Source organism: Cupressus sempervirens, chromosome 6 (assembly GCF_028749045.1).
Source record: "Cupressus sempervirens isolate cs-2001-9-10 chromosome 6, ASM2874904v1, whole genome shotgun sequence".
Taxonomy (NCBI): Eukaryota; Viridiplantae; Streptophyta; class Pinopsida; order Cupressales; family Cupressaceae; genus Cupressus; species Cupressus sempervirens.
In genome coordinates, this window is record NC_143123.1 from 248,673,818 (window position 1) to 248,697,197 (window position 23,380).

The 23,380-nt window shown below is 38.3% G+C and overlaps 1 protein-coding gene across 11 annotated transcripts in view; it reads right to left on the reverse strand.

The window, feature by feature from the left end:
* Positions 1-23,380, reverse strand: part of LOC149552173 (putative RNA-dependent RNA polymerase 5) — a 249,254-nt gene that overhangs the window by 157,055 nt on the left and 68,819 nt on the right. For all 11 annotated transcript variants that reach the window (XM_089787677.1, XM_089787673.1, XM_089787675.1 and 8 more), the window contains one exon: positions 22,862-22,939. In XM_089787677.1, coding sequence (XP_089643803.1) covers positions 22,862-22,939 — 78 coding nt within the window. The remainder of the gene's footprint in view (positions 1-22,861; positions 22,940-23,380) is intronic.

The following is a 23,380-nucleotide window of genomic DNA, read 5'->3' on the forward strand; positions in this document are numbered from 1 at the left end:
CTAGGGTAATCTAGCTTTGCCACTTGTTATCCCTCATCACCTTGAGCTAAAGGTTGGAATCCACAAGAGGTCAATCTCGTGTTCTTCCTAAAGGATCATCAGTCTATCCTTAAGTTGACACAATCACCACCAAGCTTGCACATAGGAAAGCAGACCTTTTGTGCTTTGGCAACATATCTTTGAAGTTAGAATCCCCAACCCAATCCTTCTTAGGTTTTTTCATATAGCTTTGCCTCAACCTAGGAAATCATTTGCATAGGAAAGCCTTCCTCCCTTTTGCATCCACCAGCATTTGTTGCATCTCATCCCTAGGAGCATTTTTCATGCCACCCGTCACTCGCTTAGCCAAGAAGAAAGAAACAATGGAGCCCTATCATTTGGATCGAACAGCCTCACCCCCCTTGAGCACTCAGCCATCCTTCAGCCCAGAGAAAGCTATGCCATCATCTACTGACATTGAAGCTTTCATGAACCAACCAAGAAATGCAGTATTGGTAAACGCCATTATAGACAAGAACAAAGAGACAATCATGGCTTATTTTCGAAGGGACAATGTAGGAACCTTTGACTTTGGAAGACCCCCTCCATTATCAGATCCATCTCACCTGTTGTTTGGGCAGTTGCCACCACCCATAGGCTCTTATGATCCAAATTATCCTCAATATATGCCAAAAGAAGAGCCTCCAGCCAATCCATATGATCCAACAGACCCAAACATACCATCATCCACCCAAGTTGAAATCTCCATGCCGCAAGCCAACCCAGCCACCACCACTCCATCCTTGGTTCATACCTATCCGCTCCAAACCCCCTTTACCCAAAACACCTCACCGTTCACGCCCTTCACTATTGCTGCTGCTGCTCCCCAACCCAGCCTTCCAAATCCACCCATCTCCCAAATCAGTGCTAGCATCTTTGGCCAACCTCGGCAATATACAACAGGGATGCCACCCATGGGACCAAGTAATCAACCTTTCATCACCCCCAGCGTGTTCACCACAACCCAAAGCACAATCCCATCATTTCCATTAGGTCTTGGGAGCTCAGTGCCATCAGCCACAAATCCACAAGCTACTACCCTCACTCCACAAAGCTATCAAACCCCACAAGCTACTACCAATGTTCTGCCCAGCTCTCAAGTGACCCAAGCTCCCGCCACCACTCTACCAAGCTTCCAAATCCAGCCACCAAGCTATCAAACCCCATCAATTCCATTTCCTAGCTTTCAATTCCCACCACCTCCACCACCAACTAATCCATTACCTCCTATTACCAACTACTTTTCAATGCCACTTCTAGGAGGTAACCCACCAATCCAGCCAACCACCAATTATTTGCAGGTACCATCCCAAATGGGGGCGCAGCCCACATACCTTGGTCAAACCCCACAAGCCCCCCGATCCTTTCCCCAAGCTTCACAACCATCTTATACCTTACCTCCACAAAGCAATTCATTTATCCCACAGCCAGCTTATGTTCCTCAATCCGAACCTCAAATCCCATATCAACAGCATGCCTCGCAGCACATGCAGCACTATGCGCCACCTCCCCCTCAGCAAATCGTCATCCACCATGTAGCTGCCCAAACAATGTACAATCCCTATCAGCAAATCCCTCACAGCCATCCATATTCAGTGGCCCCATCTAGTGCATACCTACCTCAAGGCACTCCTACATTGGGGGCACCCCAGCCATCACCCATTAATTCAGAATGGGAAGCCATGAAAACAGCTTCGAAGAACATCCACGAGGGAAATGATCCAAAAACTTTCAAGTTTGAGAATGTGTGCCTTTACCCATTTGACAGAGCCATTACCATGACACCATTCCCCAAGCATTTTGAGACACCCAAATTTGACAAATTTAGAGGAAAAGGAGACCCTGTCACACATATCAAAGAATTTTACATGCACTGACAAGAAGTGCCATACGATGACGTCTTCCTCTTGCGTCTCTTTCCCAAAAGCTTGGCCGGACCAACTCTTGAATGGTTTTATAGAATCCCCTATGGCACAATTAAAAATTTTGCTCAATTATCTGAGGCATTTGTAGCCCAATATGCCCATCTTGTTGAAACAGAGCTATCAATAGTTGATCTTGTCCACACTAAGCAAAAAGGTGGAGAAAGCCTTCCCGAATATCTGCAAAGATGGCAAACCCTTACCACCCGCATATCTTGCACCTTGCCAGAGCGCCATTTGGTGAAAATGTTTATTGATAATGCCCATCCTAGCTTGGCTCACCACATGACCATGAACTATTTGCAGACCTACAAAGATATCATAGAGAAAGGAATGATCCTTGAGCAAGGACTCATTAAAGATGGTGTGGTCAAGATTTACAAAGAAGCCAACCAAAATCAATCACATTCCAATGACAAGTCTAGGTATTGGAACAAAAACAAGCATGTTGCAACAGATGGCGTCACTGACACCAGACATGTGAATATTGTTGGTCCTTCTCACAACCAGTCCAACCCACCCTATCAACCAAACAATCAACAAGCTATCAACTACCAACAGCAGAATAACCACAGCTATCAAAACCACAATCCAAGACCAAACTTTCAAGGGTCTAGCAATCAAGCTAATGCCATCAATGTAGCTGCAGGACAAAAGCCCAGATTCCAACCTACACCTAGAAACTATACACCCCTTGGTGAGCCATTGGATGTCATTTTTGAGAAATTAGTCAAGGAAAACCTCATCAAATTTCCTCCTACCCAGCAAATTGACCCAAGCCAATCCAAAGCTGCATGGTACAAAGACAATGAGTACTGCAAATTTCATAGGGTAAAAGGTCACACTACCCTCAGATGCATGAAATTGAAAGACTATGTGCAGGACCTCATTGATCGGAAGGAAATCACTGTTGGTGCCCAAACCTCTCCCAATGTAGGCTTACAGATCTATCAAAATGCTTTTCCTCCTCACAAAAATCAAAATCCTGGAAAAGCACCTATCCAAACCAACAACAACAACACCAACAACTGTCAGCCAAACCAACAGCATGGGAAGAACAATGACCACACTTCATCCTATATAGACTATGGTAGCCTTATAGGTTGTATATCCAAGAAAGAGCCTTATGTCAATGTTATCAATATCCAAGGACCAAACAATGAGTGTGTAGTCACCACTCGAAGAGCCCGATTTAACATCGCAAGCCCACCCGTTTCATCAGCACCATCAGTTCCATCAAAAAGCCAGTACAATATCTTGGAACACCTTGGGAACATGCCAGCTCAAATCTCCATTTTAGACCTTCTTCGCACTAGTCCTGTGTACAAGAACATCCTTGACAGTGCTCTCATAGAATCCCGTGTCCCTTCTGATATCAATGCTACTGATTTTCGTAATCTTGTTGGACACCTTTCATCCTCATGTGCCCTATCGTTCAAACCCACCGACATACCCGTGATCGAGCCAGATCACACCCTTTCGCTTCGCATAGCCATCATGGTATCCAATTTTGCCGTAAAAAGAGTAATGATAGATAATGGATCAGCCTTGAATATTTGCACCCTAAAATTCATAAAACAAGCTGGGTATACTGAGGCAGATATCATCAGTGAAGTTATCACCATCAAAGCTTATGACAACTTGGAAAGAACCACAGAAGGAACTATTTTGCTGCCAATCAAGGTTGGGCCAGTCATCCAAGAAACACTCTACCATGTTATTGATCTAAACCTAACATTCAACATCCTCCTCGGTCGCCCATGGATTCATGCCATGAAAGCCGTTCCATCCACTTACCATCAGTGCGTCAAATTTCCGCATCAAGGCACTAAGGTAACAATCCATGCCGATCCAGAACCCTTTGCTTACTGCAATGCGGTTGAAGCTTCATATACAAACCATTGCCCTGGAATTGATATCGGCACATACATCACCAGCTCATCCCACACTTGTAATGACCCAGAAACCATCCTCGCCTCTACCCTGTCTACCGTGAAGATCAATAACAAGGGTTGTGGAGAGTATAGTCTGTCGGATGCATTTGTTGTCGGGGCACTCCCACTTGATCCACATGCCCATGGACGACCGACATATCACAAAGCTAAGGAGATTCCACCTCCTCGATACAAATAGTTTGGCCCAACAACCTTTGTATCCTCGAAAATCCCTCTTCATGAGGAGCTCACTCCAGATATCAACAATTGGTTACATAAGGATGCACCTCAAAGGAATCAGGCACGCCTTGATCACTTCAGCCAGAAGTATCCCCAAGAACATAAGCTCATCACTGACAAATGGAACTATCAAGGTGGTGGTCTAGGACCAGAAGAAAGAGGCATACAGTGCCCCATCGATGCACACAAGTGGGAATTGAAGTCAAGTCTTGGCTTTGGCATACCCACAACTGAAGGCACCAATACGGACGGTCACGCTTTTTTGAACATTCACCGCGACCTTGTCGAAATCGAAGACATTCCTGAAGAAGTTGAAAAGAGAGCCTACGATGATATCCTAGACCAAATCTCCCTCGAAGACTCTGTTCTCCAAGAACTATCCATCCACCTCATTGACCTACCACTCGCCCATCCACAACTCATAGATTGGGAACAACCAAACGTCATACACATTGATGAGTTCACATCAGAAGAAGCGCTTCTGAGATTCATGGGAGCTGAAACACCTCACAAGAAAACAAAGCCAAATTCTGCCTATATCTATAAGCTAGATCCCAAGGGGTATTTTGGAGAAAATCCCCAACCTAGTTCCGATACACCCAAAACTGGAACTAAGGTGAATCTGAGACTAGCTAAGGCAGCGAAGAGAACCCCTCAGCAAGAACATCCAGAGCCACAAGCAGAACATGAGGATTTAGCATTACCTCCTCAAGATAATCGACCAGAGATATCTTCTATTCTAATTTAGGATACTAGGGAAGTCAACATCGGTTCTTCAGAGATCCCTAGGCTTGTTCACATTGCTGCATCCCTATCACAAGACCAAGCTGATCTCCTCTTTGAGGTCTTAAGAGAGAACATTGGCCGATTTGCATGGTCATATCAGGACATGCCAGGGCTTGATCCAAAGCTTGTAGTTCATCATCTTGCAGTCAATCCACAGATCAAGCCCGTCAGACAAAAGCTTAGAAAAATGCACCCCAAGGTGGCATTACTGGTCAAAGCTGAGTTAGAAAGAATGTTAGCTACTAAGGTTATCCGACCTATCGACTATTCAGAGTGGATCTCCAACATGGTCCCCATCACTAAGCCTTCTGGTGACATCAGAATCTGCACTGATTTCAGAGATCTTAACAAAGCTTGTCCAAAAGATGATTTTCCCTTGCCCAACATAGATATGATTGTAGATCTTACAGCTGGACATGAAATTTTGTCCGTCATGGATGGATTTTCTGGGTATAATCAAATCAAGATTGCAAAAGAGGATCAGCATAAGACAGCATTCACTACCCCTTAGGGAACCTTTTGCTACAACATGATGCCTTTTGGCCTAAAGAATGTTGAGGCTACCTATCAAAGAGCTATGACAGCCATTCTTCATGATCTCATCCATAGCATTTTGGAGGATTATGTGGATGATATCTTGGTCAAGTCTCATATCTTCATGGATCATCTTGCTGACCTGGAGAAAGTCTTTGATAGGTTAGTCAAATATCATCTCATGCTGAATCCCAAGAAATGTGTCTTTGTGGTCACATCTAGCAAGCTTCTAGGCTTTATAGTTTCTAAACGAGGTATAGAGATCGACCCCAAGAAGGTCAAGGCTATCTTAGACATGCCTCCTCCCCAGACACTGCGACAGCTTCGTTCTCTTCAGGGAAAGCTTCAATCTGTTCGGCGCTTCATCTCCCAGCTTGCAGATAAGTGTACACCATTTTCACATTTACTGAAGAAGGATGAGAACTTCAAGTGGGATCCTTTATGTCAGCGCAGCTTCGACCATCTCAAGTAGTATCTCATCAATCCTCCTATATTGGTTCCACCAGTTCCTGGTCGTCCCCTAATTTTGTACATATCAGCAACACCTACTACTCTAGGGGCACTTCTAGCACAGCTCGATGACTACAGCAGAGAAAGAGCCATCTACTACATCAGTAGAACCCTAGTTGGTTATGAACTCAATTGCACTCCTATGGAAAAAGCTTGTTTGGCAGTTGTTTTCTCAACTCAAAAGCTTTGCCATTACATGCTTAGTCATACCATCCAACTAGTCTCAAAGATTGACCCTCTCAAGTATATGCTCTCCAGAACAGCACTTACAGGCCGTTTGGCCAAATGGGTTATGCTCCTTAGCGAATTTGACGGCCAAATGGGTTATGCTCCTTAGCGAATTTGACATCCAGTATGTGGATAGAAAGGCAATCAAAGGGCAAGCTATAGCAGATCACCTAGCTGATGCACCTCTAATAGATGCTTATTCGTTGATCACAGAATTTCCAGATGAGCATATCTGTCTAATTGAAGAACAACCCCATGGAAACTTTATTTTGATGGCTCATACACATCTCATGGATCAGGGGCAGGAATATTGTTGGTCACACCTCAAGGAGATTACATTCCAAAAGCCTTCAAGCTACAATTCCCTAGCACCAACAATATAGCTGAATATGAGGCCCTCATAGTAGGATTAAAGATAGTTGCAAAATGGAACATTGCTGAGCTACAAATCTTCAGCGATTCTCAGCTCATCATCAAGCAAGCCCTAAATGAATATCAAACCGAATATGAAAAGTTATTACCCTACAAAGAGCTAGTTGATCAGCTAACCTAGCATTTTACAAGGCTTCAGTTTACACAAGTGCCTCGAATACAGAACAAAGCAGCAGATGCTATGGCTACTATAGGCTCGCTCTTGGAAATTCCCCAAGCAGCTACACAGTATGAGTTTTTAGTAGACCAGCTCCTCACAACCGCCTATGCGAATGAGGATTCAAACCGTGTTTGTATCTTGGTTGGTCCCCAATCCCCTCGGTACCATGAGATTCACGCTTACCTTAACAATGGTATCATATCCCCTCACCTCACACGTACCCAACGCCAAAACCTCATTCGAAAATCATCCCGCTATGTTATCATAGCCAATACACTATATCGTCGAGGTTATCACAATACTCTCTCTCGATGTTTAGACCAAAATGAGGCCGCGATGGTGTTAAAGGAAGTACACTCTAGACTTTGCGGTGCCCACACGAGTGGTATTGTCCTAGCGCGACAAATCCTTAGAGCAGGCTACTATTGGCCTACCATTGAAGAAGACTCCTATGACTTTGTCAGAAAGTGTCTCCCATGTCAGCAGCATGCAAATCTTGTGCACGCTCCAGCACAGGATCTACAACCTATTGCACCACCTTGGCCTTTCGCTTGTTGGGGCCTTGATCTAGTTGGAACTATCACACCCCTCTCATCTGATGGACATAAATGGATAATAACAGCTACAGACTATTTCACTAAATGGGTGGAAGCAGTCCCCCTAGTCTCAACTACAGGAGTTCAGGTCTCCAAGTTCATCTTGTACCACATTGTTTGCCGCTTTGGCATCCCATCCACCATCTTCACCGACCACGGAGGTAACATTGAAAATCTCAACATGGAAGAATTATGCACTTCCCTCCGCATCCATCACCGCTTTTCTAGCCCATATTTCCCACAAGGTAACGGCCAGGCAGAGGCAACTAACAAAACCCTCCTCAAAATCCTAAAAAAAGTTGTCAATGATTCCGGCCGTGATTGGCACCTACAAATAAATCCAGCCCTATGGGCCTATCGAACTTCCTTTCGTACATCCACAGGCACAACTCCATACTCCCTAGTCTATGGTGCCGAAGCGGTACTACCTATAGAGGTTGAACTTCCCTCCTTGCGCATATCTTTGCAAGGGCAAATATCAGATGAAGAATACAGAGTAGCTCGGCTCACCCAGTTAGATCTCTTAGACGAGAAGCGACAACAAGCCTATGATCATCTCACAGTCTATCAAACTCGTCTCAAAAGGAATTTCAACAAGAAGGTGCTTCCACGACACTTTCGGCCAGGTGACATGGTCCTCAAAGAAAACATGAAAGTCCAAGCAGATCGAGAAAAGAAAGGCAAGTTTGAACCTACATGGTTTGGTCCTTATGTTGTCACTGCATCCTTTGGCTCCGGAGCCTATCAGCTATCTACACCCGAAGGAGAACTCTTGAATGATCCTACTAACATCATTCATCTCAAGAAGTTCTATGCTTGAAGATCCTTGGTATACCCAGCTTTTGAAAAATACAAAAAAAAAATAGCAAAGAGAAATAAGCGTCCAATGGTGAAAACTTGGCAATTCAAGCGCCTTGGATAGGTACCTTGGTGAAAACTTAGTAATTCAGGCGCCTTCTGTACTAAGACTAATCCATTATCTATCACTATCCTATCCCTCATCCATTCACCCACCATCCCATAAAACACCTGCTTGTTCCCTTGGTGTTCCAACCAAATATCCAAAATCTAATGGAGCTTGTAAATACCTCCTGTACAGCTTGTAAAATCTTGTACCGAAGCTTGTATTATACCTTGTAAATCTTGTACCATACCTTGTATATCCGAATCTTGTCCAAAGTTTGTACCATATTCCAGCCTGTAAATAATCTTGTATCCTAGCTTGTATACTAACACGTGCACACACAAAACCCCATTTTCACTTAAGCTTTTCCCAAACCATATACCTATCACCTATTATAGACATCCCATCCTTGACAAACATTTCCATCTCACAAAAACCAAAACATGAACAAACTTGTATATTTGTAACATATCTTGGTCCATCAGCTTGTACATCCTCTTTAGCTTAGTACCATTGTATCTATCCAGCGTTCGTGTCAGTTCGTCCTTGATCAGCATCTTGCACCCATCGCACATCTTGGTTACCTATTCCAATGCATCCTTTGGCTAGATCTCCTGTCACCAAAGTGTTATCCTTCTTAGTTCAGCTTGCCAGACGCATCACTCATCCAAATCCACCAACTTAGGTGCTCTCCGATAGATCCTTGTAGGATATAGCTTTCCTCATGTCTAATCTTGGTCCGTTAGTACCTCGTCCTACCCATCTCGTTGGCAAATGTTTCTCTTTTGAATTTTCACTTTCTTTTGGTTTGGAATCTTCCCTTTTGGGTCTTGAAGTATCTTTTCCAAACAATCTTTTTGTTCCCTCCTCAAAGTTGCCACGATCTTCCATATCATGGTATACTGCGAATGGGGCAATCTGGGCGTAAGGTCTTGATCAAGTCTTTTGTTTGTTTTTCTTTTCTACTTGTGGGTTACCCAGTGTCGGTTCCACTCTGATTCTTTCAAGATTCATGTGTGATGATGGGGCAATCCTTGCGTGTTTGTTTTGAGTCAGTCTGTCAGTCCTCTGGACAGTTGGTGAAAAGGCCTTGATGTTTATGGTAACCTTGGCAATTAACCAACAGTCCTATAGCAAATCTAGTGCTCAACTACATGGTGGTACTTCTCTTTGAAGTATCCCCCCACTCAAAAAGCTTCAATGATTTTCCTTCATCTCCATTATCCCCCATCCATATCCAGCATCCGTCTCTCCTACCCCAGCTTATGCATCAGTATCTCTTTGAATCACTCCTCACCTTTAGCTTTAGGGATCCACAATCCTAGTCTTAGAGATCCACCAATCCAAATCAATCCACCAAGCCTCATCTTTCGAGATCCAAACCCTAGTCCTAGGGATCTCCAAAACCCATCTTCCGCCAATCTGACTCTTTGAAATCCTATTGCATCAGCTTTATAATCCCCTAATCCATCTCCCTATCCTGGATTCCTTTTTATAGCGCTCCGCTCCTTCATCCTCCACCTTCCCTAAAATCTTAAACTTGCTTCCTCTTGTGCATCTGATTCTCCTTTATCATTCTCCCATAGTGAGAGTTTGAGCTAATTCAGGCTCTTCTCTTTGCCAATCTGAGTCTTCTTGCTCATCTTGGATTCTTGTACTTTTCAAGAAGTCGTCGAGCCTCGCTTTCTCTCCCCGCCGCCTTCTTGAGGGGGCATCTCACAGTCCATTCTCTCCTCTTCTGCTCTAGCCTTGGGCATCTTATTTTCTTATCTTTGATGCCATGCCACTTGCGATATCACATCAAAGAGGGGCAAAATGTAGACACTTAAAAATCTTTAGAAAATAAACTATTTTTATTTTATGAAAAATTCCTGATGACATCATCATTTATTAATTAATTAATTATTTAATTTATTTATTTATTTTTATGCCATTAAATCCCTTTATCTTAATTAAAAATATTTAATTAAGGAATCCCTCCCAAAAATGTTTAAATCTTATTTAAACATTATTTCCTTATTTATTAATTATTTAATTAATAAATTGACCAAAAAACCCAAAATAAATAAAAAATTTATTTTTTGCCCAAAACTTGGCCAATTTTCTTAAGACCACTAACCTCTTCCAAAATCTTCTAATCCTTCTTTAATTTTGATTAAAGGCTAATCCCATCATTTCCCATCCCTAATCCCAACTCAAAATATTTAATTAAGATTAAATATTAATCCTCATGTTTATTAAAAAAGTTTTAATAAATATCTCCTCAACCCAAACCCTTGAAATAAATAAAACTTTATTTATTTCCTAAAAATCTAATTTATCCTCATCCTAAGAAGTTCTAGACTCTTCTAAAAAGTCTTCATCCTCATCCTAGGAAGTTCTAGACTATTCTAGAAAGTCTTTATCCTCATCCAAAGTCTAGACTCTTCTAGAAGATGTCTTTAAACCTAATCCTAATCCCCTCCTAACCTTATCACATTCTCTAAACATGGGTTAAGACTTACTAACCCAAGCCAAAGTTAACAAATATCTCCTCCTTCACCCATCCTCATTAAATGCCATCCACTTGCCTATCCCTAAGCTAATCCTAAACCATCCTAATCCATCCTCTAATCATTTGCACAATCCTAAGCAAGCTTAAAACCTTCCTAATCAAGTCCAAGTCGAAATTCCTCTCATCTCCCTCAAAATATCTCAACCATAAAACTTTATGAAGCCCACTAGGTCATAAATGACTCTTCCAAGCCCTTTTTATTGCTCTTACAAGCCATTATGAGGGTCTTTATGAAGATTTTATCCCTTGAGCCTCCTTTGTTGACTCATCCTTCCCCTTTCCTCCATCCTCTCACCCTGTGACATGTGTCACTCCCTAATTGGCTGTAAGGAAGCACAATCTATGTGCTCTCCTCTCATGCAATCTGAGCCCTCCATGAGCTTTTTCCCATCCTTGCATCTTAGCCCTCAATCCCTCAAGCCTCTTGCCTATAAATTGGATCCTTCCCCTTTGCAAAATAACACAATCCATGAAGTAAAGTCATAATGCCATTTTAAGAAGCCATTTTACATCAAAACCATACACCCACACCCAAATTCCAACTCCATTTGAAGCCCTTTTTGAAGCATAAGCTTGAGCATACATCCTATCTATTTAGACAAAGCCACTCAACAAGAGAGCTTCTTATTGAGAGAGCCCATTAATGGCTCATATTCTCAATTGAGAGCTCATCTTTGTCTATCTTGAAGTTTATGAATTTTGTTTAGTTTGTAGAAGCTTTCTTTAAATTTGGTTTCTATTAGCATACTAACATTGCTCATATACAGCAGGGACACTGTAACAACCCGATTTCCCGAGTCTTAACAACTAACATAGTCGAGAAATACAGCTATTACTTCATTTAATAGGAAGATAGTTATATCAGTCATGTTCATGTGAAAAGGGATTGACAATTAAAAACAGTTAAACAAAATTTCTTAACTAAGAACTTAAAACACCATCAAGAAATTTACTATAGAAATTAAAATCCACATACCATGGAATTTGAATCGAGCAATCATTGTAGGGATGCTTCTGCAATCACCCAGATTAGTCTAGAAAAACCACTATAACAATATAATAAAACGACTAACATCCAATACCACTATATCAAAATCAAATAATGATTACCATCAAATACCACTATTTAAAAATTAGGGCATCACATGCCACTGTATCAATTACGGCATCGATTTCCATTTGATCATTTAGGGCTTCAAATACCACTGTATCACTTAGGGCTTCAATTACCACTGGTTCATTTAGGGCATCAAATACCACTATATTAATTAGGGCATCAATTACCATTGAATCCTTTAGGGCATCGGATACCACTACATCAATTAGAGCTTCAAGTACCACTGAAACAATTAGGGCTTCCAGATACCATTGTATCATTTCTTTCCTTCTAATTGCTTAACTATGGCAATAACTCAAGATTAGAAGATATGCTCATATTTAACAACCCGTCAAATAAATCTCTCTCGCAACTAGGTGTATAATAACTGTAACAATGAAATAACTCAATTAATCTTACCTTCTTTCATATACATCATAAAAGTGATATTACCTGTTTCTGACAAACAATTGAATGTATAGCTTATCTTTGTCAGTTGTTCATTCGAAAACTTTGGGAGAGGTGAAACATTGTCAGGAGCATAACCACCCAACCACGGACCTAATCTTACTCCCCACACAATCTCTAATGAGAAAGGCCCTCCCTACCCAGAATAGGCAAGGATCATCTGTCATCTACTAAGCATCCTGATATTTAAAAACACCACTAGACTTGACAGCAAGAGTTACAATAACAGGATCATGCATGAGCTATTAAATAATTCATATTAAAAACGATAAACATTGTTATGTCATAACTGATACTATTTTCATGTTACTGCAGATTCCTTTCTCTCACCTCTTCACCCTTTTCCTTGGCTACACAATCGGGTGAGTCCCAGGTGTTCGGAATTCTCAGAACAACCGGTTCTATCAATTATACAAAAAGATTACATGCATCCAACATTTTGCTATTTGTGGTTATATGATTATGTTCTTTAAAGATTCTAGAATTGATTCTAATATCCAATGGCATAATAATCCATACTTTGGTTCTTGGTTATCACCCGCCATAAACAAGGCTAAATTAAAGTAGTTCAATCTATAAATTCAAACAAGATATCAAACTGAATCTTGCTGCATAGATTCGCTACTTAATATGCTTATCACAACTGTGACTAGAAAGATTATGTTCTTGAAACTACTTGAAAAATATCATTGGATAGTATAATTCATTCCAAATTTTATTGCATTTGGGAAAAACACTTCCATAAGGGTTGTATCTAATTTATTATGAAAGTCTAAAGATGAGGACTGATAACAAAGGACATTAGGTATGCAACAAAAACTCATATTGCAACTTTGAAATAAATCTAGAAAAAAAGAGTCTTGTCAGCTTAACCGGCTGTTATGGAAATCATTAAAATGATATTGAAAATAAGAAGAAAGTTCTTCATAAATCTCAGGTTTTGTTCAACAAGTCAAATAACATGAATATAAGAAGGAAGTTACTGTTCCTAGCCGGCTACTATAGAAATGCATTTTAAACCTTTGGAAGGATAATTCATGACTTGAAATGTATCGCTGGATATGCTAAAATTCTTGCAACCCAAATTTGGAATCTGTCCTCCTTTAATTGCAGGCGTCCCAAATGCAGATCCCTCCAAGTTGGGATCTTACGGCAGAATTTGCTATTGTATTGGACGCTTAGGCTGGTAGTATAAAATGAAACCTTGGCTCATGGCTCTTGTGGATTCGAACGCTAGAGAGGTTATTACAGCAAGGTTCGAAGTGTAAAGGCAGGTTCATGGTAACACAGATGCTAAGGCAAGGCAGACCAAAACATATGGAAAAGTGTCGAATTCAATTCACAGCTAAAATAAAAGGAATGTCCTGCCTTCTTGGCTTCTGCCGGTTATGTAACATATGCCATTTCGATTTACCAAGTAATAAATCGATTATGAAAGAGAGAGAAGAAAGAATTTAAATAAAGAGGAGTTGAAAAGATTATAGTCAATTCAAATTCCATGGTATGTGGATTTTAATTTCTATAGTAAATCCCTTGATGGTGTTTAAAGTTCTTAGTTAAGAAATTTTGTTTAATTGTTTTCAACTGTCAATCCCTTTTCACATGAACATGACTGATATAACTGTCTTCCCATGAAATGAAGTAATAACTGTATTTCTCGAGTATGTTAGTTGTTAGTTAAGACTCGAGAAATCGGGTTGTTACATACATGTCTCTTCATAGCCTTATTCCCAATATAAGTACAAGGGAGATTGCTGCATTTGAAACACATACCAATATGGCAGTGCTTAGTACATTTGCAGCGGTCCTCAGAAAAAACAACATAACTCCAATCTAGGAATTAGAAGAAAATTACCTAGAAGAAAATTAAAGGTGATTCCCAACCGTGTACATTAAAGAGCATGATCTTGTCATCTTGAGGATTAAAGATGAATAGAGACTTACAAAATTTGATTATAGAAATGAGGTCAAGGATCAAGGAACCTGTACACACTAATGATTCATCCATACTTTATTTGAATAAACATGTCAATTTAAACATATATGTGAATGATTAATGAAAATAAGTTTGATAAAAAGTCAAAACTAATAATAAATTATTGCATCACTTCATCTTAGTTCGAATAGACGACTAGGTAGGTAAGAGGGTAGGGTTGATCCCTAAGACAAGAAGGGTATGTATTCCACTCTTGGGGTTAGGCATATCAAGCTATGGGACCCCACTACAACGTACAAATACTCTGATATGGTATAGAACCTAGGTATGGTAAGGGATGGAAAGAACCCAATCAAATATTGGAGAAGCTTTCGAAAATGGATCAAGGTTCTACCCAAGCTTTAAAGAGCTCTCCTTGGCCAATCCCCTAATGACCTAGCATATACATACATTTTGATCTCATAAGAAATGAACACCTTGAGTTTTCTAACTCTAATATATATAAAAACCTTATAACAAGGGACATTACAGTATGGTATAGCATCTAGGCATGATGCGGGAAGAGGACCTCCCATTTAAGTTGGTATGGGAGAAGCATTAGACGATGGGCCAAGGTTCTGCTGAAAGACTTGATGAGGTCTTCTTCGCCAACCCTAGATGACCTAGCATATACAAACATATTTCTCTTATAAGGAAGGAATATAAGTATTTGCTCCTAACCCTGATCTTCATAACTATGACAATCAAAGTTGTTTATAGTCTACTCACGTTTAAGAATTATTTATATGTACTAACTTGTGCTCCCTTTGTACAAGGTTTGGCGAAAAGCACAATTATAAATAATATTTTCTCAGCCTCAACTTATTAGATTATAGGGATTGATTAATAAACAATACTTGCAATATGTTAATGGTTCATGTATGCTTTGTGTCTTCATGCATTTTACGTGTCTGCAACAACTCATGTATTTACTTTGTACAAACTTCATGTTTTCATGCATTAAAATATAAACTCCATGCATAACTTATAGATTCTTGCATCCTAGTCTATAGCTAAGGTGTAAATGGTCATTGCTTCAAGACAAGCAATTTGAGGGAGGGTGGATTGTCATGTCCCCAAATTATGGTAGTATAGATAAATAGATAAGTGAAATGAATATAATTTAAACAAAGCTATAATGTATTATTAATGATTATAAAAGCATATGATAATATATTATTAGCATAATAATAATATGTTACTTAGATGAATATAATAATGGTTAAATAAATAGTAATAATACTAATATTATCAATTAATAATATTGTATGATACTAATACAATGTTAATATAAATATTATTTATGATCATATATTTGACATATCATACTATGAAATATGATATAAAAATTAAATAAATGGCAAATAAATAGATTTTTTAATTAATAATCAAAAACAATATATATTACATTAAAATAAATAAGAACTATAATATATATTATAAACATAATTGTTATTTTTTAAAGGACGTGACTTTAAGACTGAAACTTATAGATATGTGGAGTACCATCATGAAAAAAAGATGAAGAATGGACATTAAAATTTTAAAAAAACTAAGTATAGACAAACGAGTGCATGTCAATCAAGCAAAATGGTTTGGAAGCAAGCATAATTTACAAACTTGCAGCTAAGGCTAGTCATAACAAACCAAATTGCTAGTTGCTTGAGGAAAATATTTAATGGTAACATTTATGCTATTATATTCACAACCATGGATTAGGTAGACATCACTCTGACAGTAAGAGCTAGAAATGCCCAAGAAATGAACGTCACTTCTAAAACTACAAAATCTTTGGCTTGTTCTATCAAACATGGATACAAGTATGATGGTCTCATGCATATGAAAGCAACATGCTAGAGATGCTATCATTCATTAAGAGGATGGAAGAAAGACTTAAACTACATCAGGAGATACTAGATAGTGACAAGGTGATATACAATAAGATAAATTCAATTTATTGACGTCCAAGTAATGAACACAATGTAGATCAAATGGAGTACCAAAAATAAGACAAGGGGCCAGCCCTCAGTGGGGACACCAAATGGTGCCCCAAGAAAAGCAACAACAACAAGAACAAACAAATAGACTATAGACCAAGGGAGGGAGGGACGGAGGGACGGAGGGGCGGAGGGAGAGAGAGAGAGAGAGAGAGAGAGAGAGGCGGGTGGAGGGGATGGAAGAAGAGGATCCCAAACCTCTACTACAAAACAAATGCAGCTGTGAGGAATTCCAAAACAAAAGGGTAAGCCATAGAACTAGCAAGAGAAATCCAGCACTTTAGGTGCTCCTTAGAGGGGGAGAGAAACTGTTATTGAAAAGAATGTGTCCTTAGCTTCACATCTTGAGAATGGCTAGAGGGGGAGCAAGTTGGTGCTTTGTACCATGCATTGAGTGAAGCACAGAGAAGGAAGTGATAAGTTGACAAGATTGTGTAGCCTCATGGTGTTAAAGCTAGATTGAGTGGTCCCAAAGCCTAATGGCCCCCTAAATTTAAAGTGCAAGGCACCTATCAACTGTGAATTTGAAAAAGGTGGAGAGAGTGTGAATTTGCCTAAAAAGCCAATAAAATCTACCTATGATTTCGCAGTAGATAATAAAATGGAAAATAAAATGCTCCTCAGTCTTGTCCTCCCTTATGTTGCGTACCTGCCATATCTCATTCTCTCTCTCAAATTGATGATGTGTATCAATATGAAGATTGCAAGAGCCCACCCTGAAGGAACCAAGGGGAATCTAGAGGGATGCAACTAGTGGTAGGATAAGTCAAGATGAACAACAAGTTTGTCCTTGAACTGTAGAGAGTGCTTTGCATAGAACACCATCTTTGGGCGAAGACCACAGTGGGAATTGACCCAAGAGAAGTGGATGAACTACCTGTAAATAACTCTTCTAATACACTTGTTCATTTCTTCACTAGATGGGAGGACATAGTGAGGGGCATCAAGAGAATTCTAGAAGGAAGGGTAAATTCAATGCAGTGTTTCACCAATACCACAACGATAAGTATAAAAATAAATATTTATCTAAAAAATTGTCACTAATTTAAAACTTCCATGACCCTTATTCCACATGAGAATAATACACTTACAGTTCTTTACTCCAAAGGCAACATCCTTCTGGTTTGGTTTAAAAACCTTCCTGGTCCTTAACATTGGTGAATATTATCCATACTGAGCTGCAAAGCCTTCTCACTCCTGGACATTAATTTTTTGGTATAAATCACTTGGAATATCTTTTCAAGTCTGTTACATCTGCTGACTATCACTGCTAAAGATTGGATATTGTACAATAAGAATATTGTTATAGTTTTGTATTTTGCAGTGCAGAATATATGAGTCGCAGCAGGATACAATGGTGAGTTGTTTGTCATGGACAATGAAGACTACCTGTAAACATATCAAGTCATTCTGCTTCAGCTAGAGGGGCTTAATGGACTGTCACAATCTGCTTGCACTTTCAGAATAAAATTTACTACAGAGGGAGATGGCTAATAAAACTCACTATACAAAAATAATCTATACCACAGAACTTGGAAATAAATTGTTTTGCTACTGTAATTTCTTGCACTGTTCTTATATTAGAACAATTTGGTCACAGCACGTCTGTTCTTTATTCATGTTTCATGAAGGAAAAACTCTTTAAGGTCAATTTGCCTGTCTAATGGTCTATTTATTGCTGATCATACATTTCGGAGTTTGGAACTTGTCACTGGTTGTCATCTTTGCTCTGAAACTATTTATTTCAAGGAAACTGTTGACAAAATTTCTGAAGAGAAAAGTTACAAATTTAAGGAAGCCTAATAAAGGTTATTATTGTGGTATCAAAGCATCGAGCCTGTCATCCTATTGGATAAAATCGGAGTATTGTGTTTGCCAACATCAAGTCAGATCATTATGGAGAAGATGACTACAATGGAAAAGATCATGAAGGATCTTGCTCAAGCACAGTGACAGCTCTGAATTTCTAGCAAGATAAGAGGGGAGAAGTACTTAGCCTATTTGAGGAATATAACAAACTCCCTACACATGTTAAGAGAGATCTAGCCTTCACTGACTACATGGACTCACATCCAAGGCTACATTACAAAACTATACTGGCAAACCAACAATACTATATGATAGCTCATGATCTGTTTGCACGAGAAGATTGCAACAATCTGTATGAGGAGTTCTCAGCAGTCACTAATCGGCCTACAATTGAACAAATTTTCAAACAAGCCATGGAAGAAAACACACAGAGGCAGAAAATGGAGAGAAACTTAATTCCCAGGCTACAGGGTATCCTTGATGGACAATTATTAGATTAGGAGAGAGGAGATCTATCTCACATCCAAAAGTTACTGCCTTTTAAGAAAATTAAAAAAATGACTAAAAATTAATCATTAAATTAAAGAACTCATTTTATTTCTAACAATCAATTACAAAGAACTGATCCTACCTAATTTTTTATAAGCTTTCCAAAAATGTGAAAAAAGTAACTTAGTACCGAAAATTGCATCTTACAGAGAAAAATTAACAAAAAAAACATAAAATCTCAATTACTTTTATAAAACATACCTTCAGAGTTTAGATTTTTTAAGAGATCGCTAATGCATACCTTAAAATTCAGAAACTAAAAGTCAAAACAAAACCAAGTTTGCACTAATCTAAAATATATAGTGCAATAAAAATGTTGGCATAAATCATAGCTCAGATACTTATGTATTCATTTGTAGTAAACACAAAAATAAAAAGTATAGCAGACCACACTAAGGGAAACACCTCCATTATTCAAATAATAATAAACAAAACGAATATTTGATGACATAATCATATGGAAGACTTCTATTCCACATAGATAGACATAAATTTGCAAGAACATGCTGCTTCATCCAAATTATGAGAAATTACTATACTAATAATACATTAGAGCTAGGCATGTCACAGGTGCTTATTCTTCCAGAACTTAGTAATAAGTAATATATATTTGGGAATATATCATATTAGGATCATAACGTAAACTGCATGTCTAAATTTGATCTTTGACATCTTTAGTTAAGTCTATGCTTGAAAATGAGATCATTTTTTTTTCAGATATGCCCATAATTTAACTAAAAAGAAGTCAAACTCGTTCCTTAATCAATTCTAAATAAAATTATGTTTGTAATCTTTCTTTTCTAATTAATGCTTGGTAAACTTTTGGATTTGATTAGTGATGTTGGCGTGACACACCCTCAGGCTCTACATGAAATGCCTTTGACATGAAGCTACAAACTTGTGAGACCACACACGGAAGACCTCATCCACACATTTCACTTGTTCAAACCCATGAGCTCCAGTGGCCCAACGACATTTCAAACCTTGGTGGTCGCTTTACCAATGAAGTGTTTTAACAGCAACACTACACATCCAAAGACGTTTATTTTCATAAACTTGTAGAAATGTTCTAAATATTTAAAATAAGATGCAGCTTCATTATTAACCAAGGAGACTAAAAAATTCATTACAAAGATTAAAATAATACACTAAGTATCTATGTACGTTCTTGATCAACAATATTCCTTGCACATGATTGTCTTATTTTATCCAATACTATGCAAAAATAATATTACGATAATAGATAGTTTCCATTTATATTTAATGGTTATCTATTGTAAATATTAGAATATTTCTAATACTAATTAGTTATTAAATATCTATTAGCTAGAATAGGATGTTTCTATTCTTGACGATCATTTCCTATGGAGACATCGTTTAGTCTTTTGTACATATTCATCTATTTAACTCTATTAATATTAAGCATGTTACCAATTACTTCCCGTAATATCAAATCGAAGCAAATACTTAAAAACAAAATTGTTTTTTCGAAAAAATTCCCAATCTTTTCAAAAACGATTTTTTTGTGCAACATTTTTGGGCTGTGATTTTTTAAAACCCAAATAGGGTTTTCGTGCAAGGCGTCATTTTGTGTGTTTGGTTTGTGCATTTTTCCTCCTGGCTGCGTGACCACATTTACTCCACTTTCGTGGCCATTTCCCTGCAATATGTGTCTATGTTGATGCCATTTTTGGGCCACGATCTACAAAGATTCAACGCCAAGACACAAAAGACTGGTTTCGCATTGTTTTCTACATACAGTCCGCAAGTCTTAAGCTCGTTTTTTCCAAACCATAGATTAATGATTTTCGACCCTAATCATGGTCGTTTTCTACCCTATTAGAGATGTCAAGGGTTTCTATAAACCTGACTTTGATTTGCGGCCAGACGTATTGGGTTTTTCCACTATTTTTTACAATGAAACCTACAATTTTTTGGGTTTTTCTCAGCCACTAGGTTTCTATTTTAATTTCTCAGATGCGTTTCCAAATGTGAAATCTAACTACAGTCTTGATGGAATTTTTGAGAGATCAACTAGGTTGTCTTTTTTTCTAGGTGTCTTGATTTTGGTGCCTCAATTTTTGATCCATCAGATCCAAAATCTCATGATATTTTCCTTCTGGCTTTTTTGAGCTCTCTTCTAGGTACCTCTTCATTTTTTGGGTCTTAATTTTTTGTGTCAAAGTATGTGCCATCATAGATTTTCACACATCAATTGAAAAACGTGCTAAGGCATCTTTGACAAATATTTTGCTAGAGGGAAACCAAAAGTTCAATGGTTGCAGTTATGGCATACGGGAGCAACAGATGCTAACGATCTTTGAAAATTGGAGCACTGATCAAATTGTTCTAGATGTTACAAAGCATCCGAGTACAGTTGATACTGATCAAGATATAAGTGATTATAATAATCGGGAGGCAATGATGTTTCTCAAATTATCTGCCATTGGTAATCAGCTCCCTCATATTCTATCCGGCAAGACAATTGTTGAGATATGGGATCATCTCAAGAAACTTCATGAGACTTCAAACAAAAGCAGGGCCTTCTTTCTCAAGAAAACTTTGTTTTCTTGAGAAAAAAAAATAGCTCTAGGAACACATCCAGGAAGACAACTGCCAAGATGAGATAATCTCAAGAAACTGCATGAGACTTCAAACAAAAGCAGGGCCTTCTTTCAAAGAAAACTCTATTTTTATTGTCATGGATGAGCAGAAATAGCTCCAGGAACACATCCAAGAAGACAACTACCAAGATATGGGAGCATCTCAAGAAACTTTGTGAGACTTCAAACAAAAGCAGGGCCTTCTTTCTCAAGAAAACTTTGTTTTCTATTGTCATGGATGAGAGGAAATAGCTCCAAGAACACCGAAATAAGATTCAGGAGGTCCATGATTTGTTGCTTTCCATTGGACGCAAGATGGGGGAAGTGGACATTGTGGTTATCACTCTCAAAAATTTACCCAAGTCCTATGAGCATTTTATCGAAACTCTCAACATCACTTCTACTACTAGACTTGATATCAGCTTTACAATCAGCTACATCTAATGCTTTATGATAGCTCCCAAGGCTGATCTTTAGATGGCAGCAAAGGGTGTGCATCGATATGTGAAGGGCACTACTGATTAAGGACTTCTTTACTCTCAAAGACCTAATCCTAGACTCAATGGGTTCACAAATTCAGATTGGGCAAGTTCTATTGATGAAAAGGCCAACTTCTAGATGTGTTCAATTTGGGATCCGATGTCATCACATTGACCAATAAGAAGCAGCAAGCAATTTCTCTCTCCTCTATCGAAGTTGAATACAGAGGGATAACTAAGGCAGGTGTTATCAAGTTAGCATGGAATCCAATCTTCCATGAATAAACCAAGTATGTGGATGTTCAATGTCACTACATAAGACATATGATTAAAGACGGGACAATAGACTTGTAGTTCCTACAACAGATTAGAATGCAGACATTCTCACCAAGCCTTTTCATTCAAATAAGTTTGTTAAATTCAAAGGGCAGCTTGGTGTAGTGGATAGATTAAGGGAGGGTATTACGATAATAGATAGTTTCTATTTACATTTAATGCTTATACATTGTAATTTGTTGTAAATATTAGAACCTTTCTAATATTTAGTTAGCTATTAGTTATTTGTTAGCTAGAATAGAATGTTTCCATTCTTGACTGTCGTTTCCTAAGGTAACATCATTTATTCTTTTGTATTTATTGATCTATTGATCTCTATTAATATTAAGCAAGTATTTTACCAATTACTTCCCGTAATAAATAATTCATTCCACCACCAATTCCTATTCTCACATAGAAATAATTATTGAAATTATAGTAGTTAATAAGTACTTCTAGTTTTGACAACACTCATCTTCTACAATACAGAATCACAGACATCAATGATCACGTGGAAAACCTAGATGGAATAAAGAGCGAGCCTATTATGTTTCTCAATGGGCCTTAAATTCATGATAAGGTATCATTTAAGATAAATTTTCTACCTAAAAACAAACTATAAACTCAAGAAACTAATTAAAATTTAAAGCATCTAAAAATGCATCCCCTAATAAAAAATTAGAAACTCATACCTAAATATTTTGAAAGATTGTCCAATGAAAGAGGCCTACCGTTCTATTAACAAGCAATGTTCCTTTGACAGCATAACCATCATAGAAAAGACGACATTGAATTAGCAATGGACAGACCTGCAAAATCATTCATATACTAATGAGTTCATCAATGCAAATCAAGATCTGAAATTAGATAAATTGTATGTGTAAATGTTAAATTCCAGTCACCATGGAAGAATCAATCTTATTAGTATAATGTTATTTACAAACACAGAGATATATAAAAATTGGACTCCAACAACTATCTCACCATGAAGATACTCAATATTCCTATATTGCTTGGCCATTTTAAATATTTTGTCTTTATTAAGCAGTCACCCTTCTTGTTCCTTAAGAAAATGGCCTATCCAAAACTCGTTGGAACGTATGTTAATTACCTTCATCGATTTTCATAGAAAGCTTTGTAAAAAGTATACTGTACAGGTTTGCATTTGAATTGCTAATAGTAATTCTCATGCTGCTTTGTTACTCATCAAGAAGTTAAGATTTTCATTCCAAACATTATTTGTGTATCAA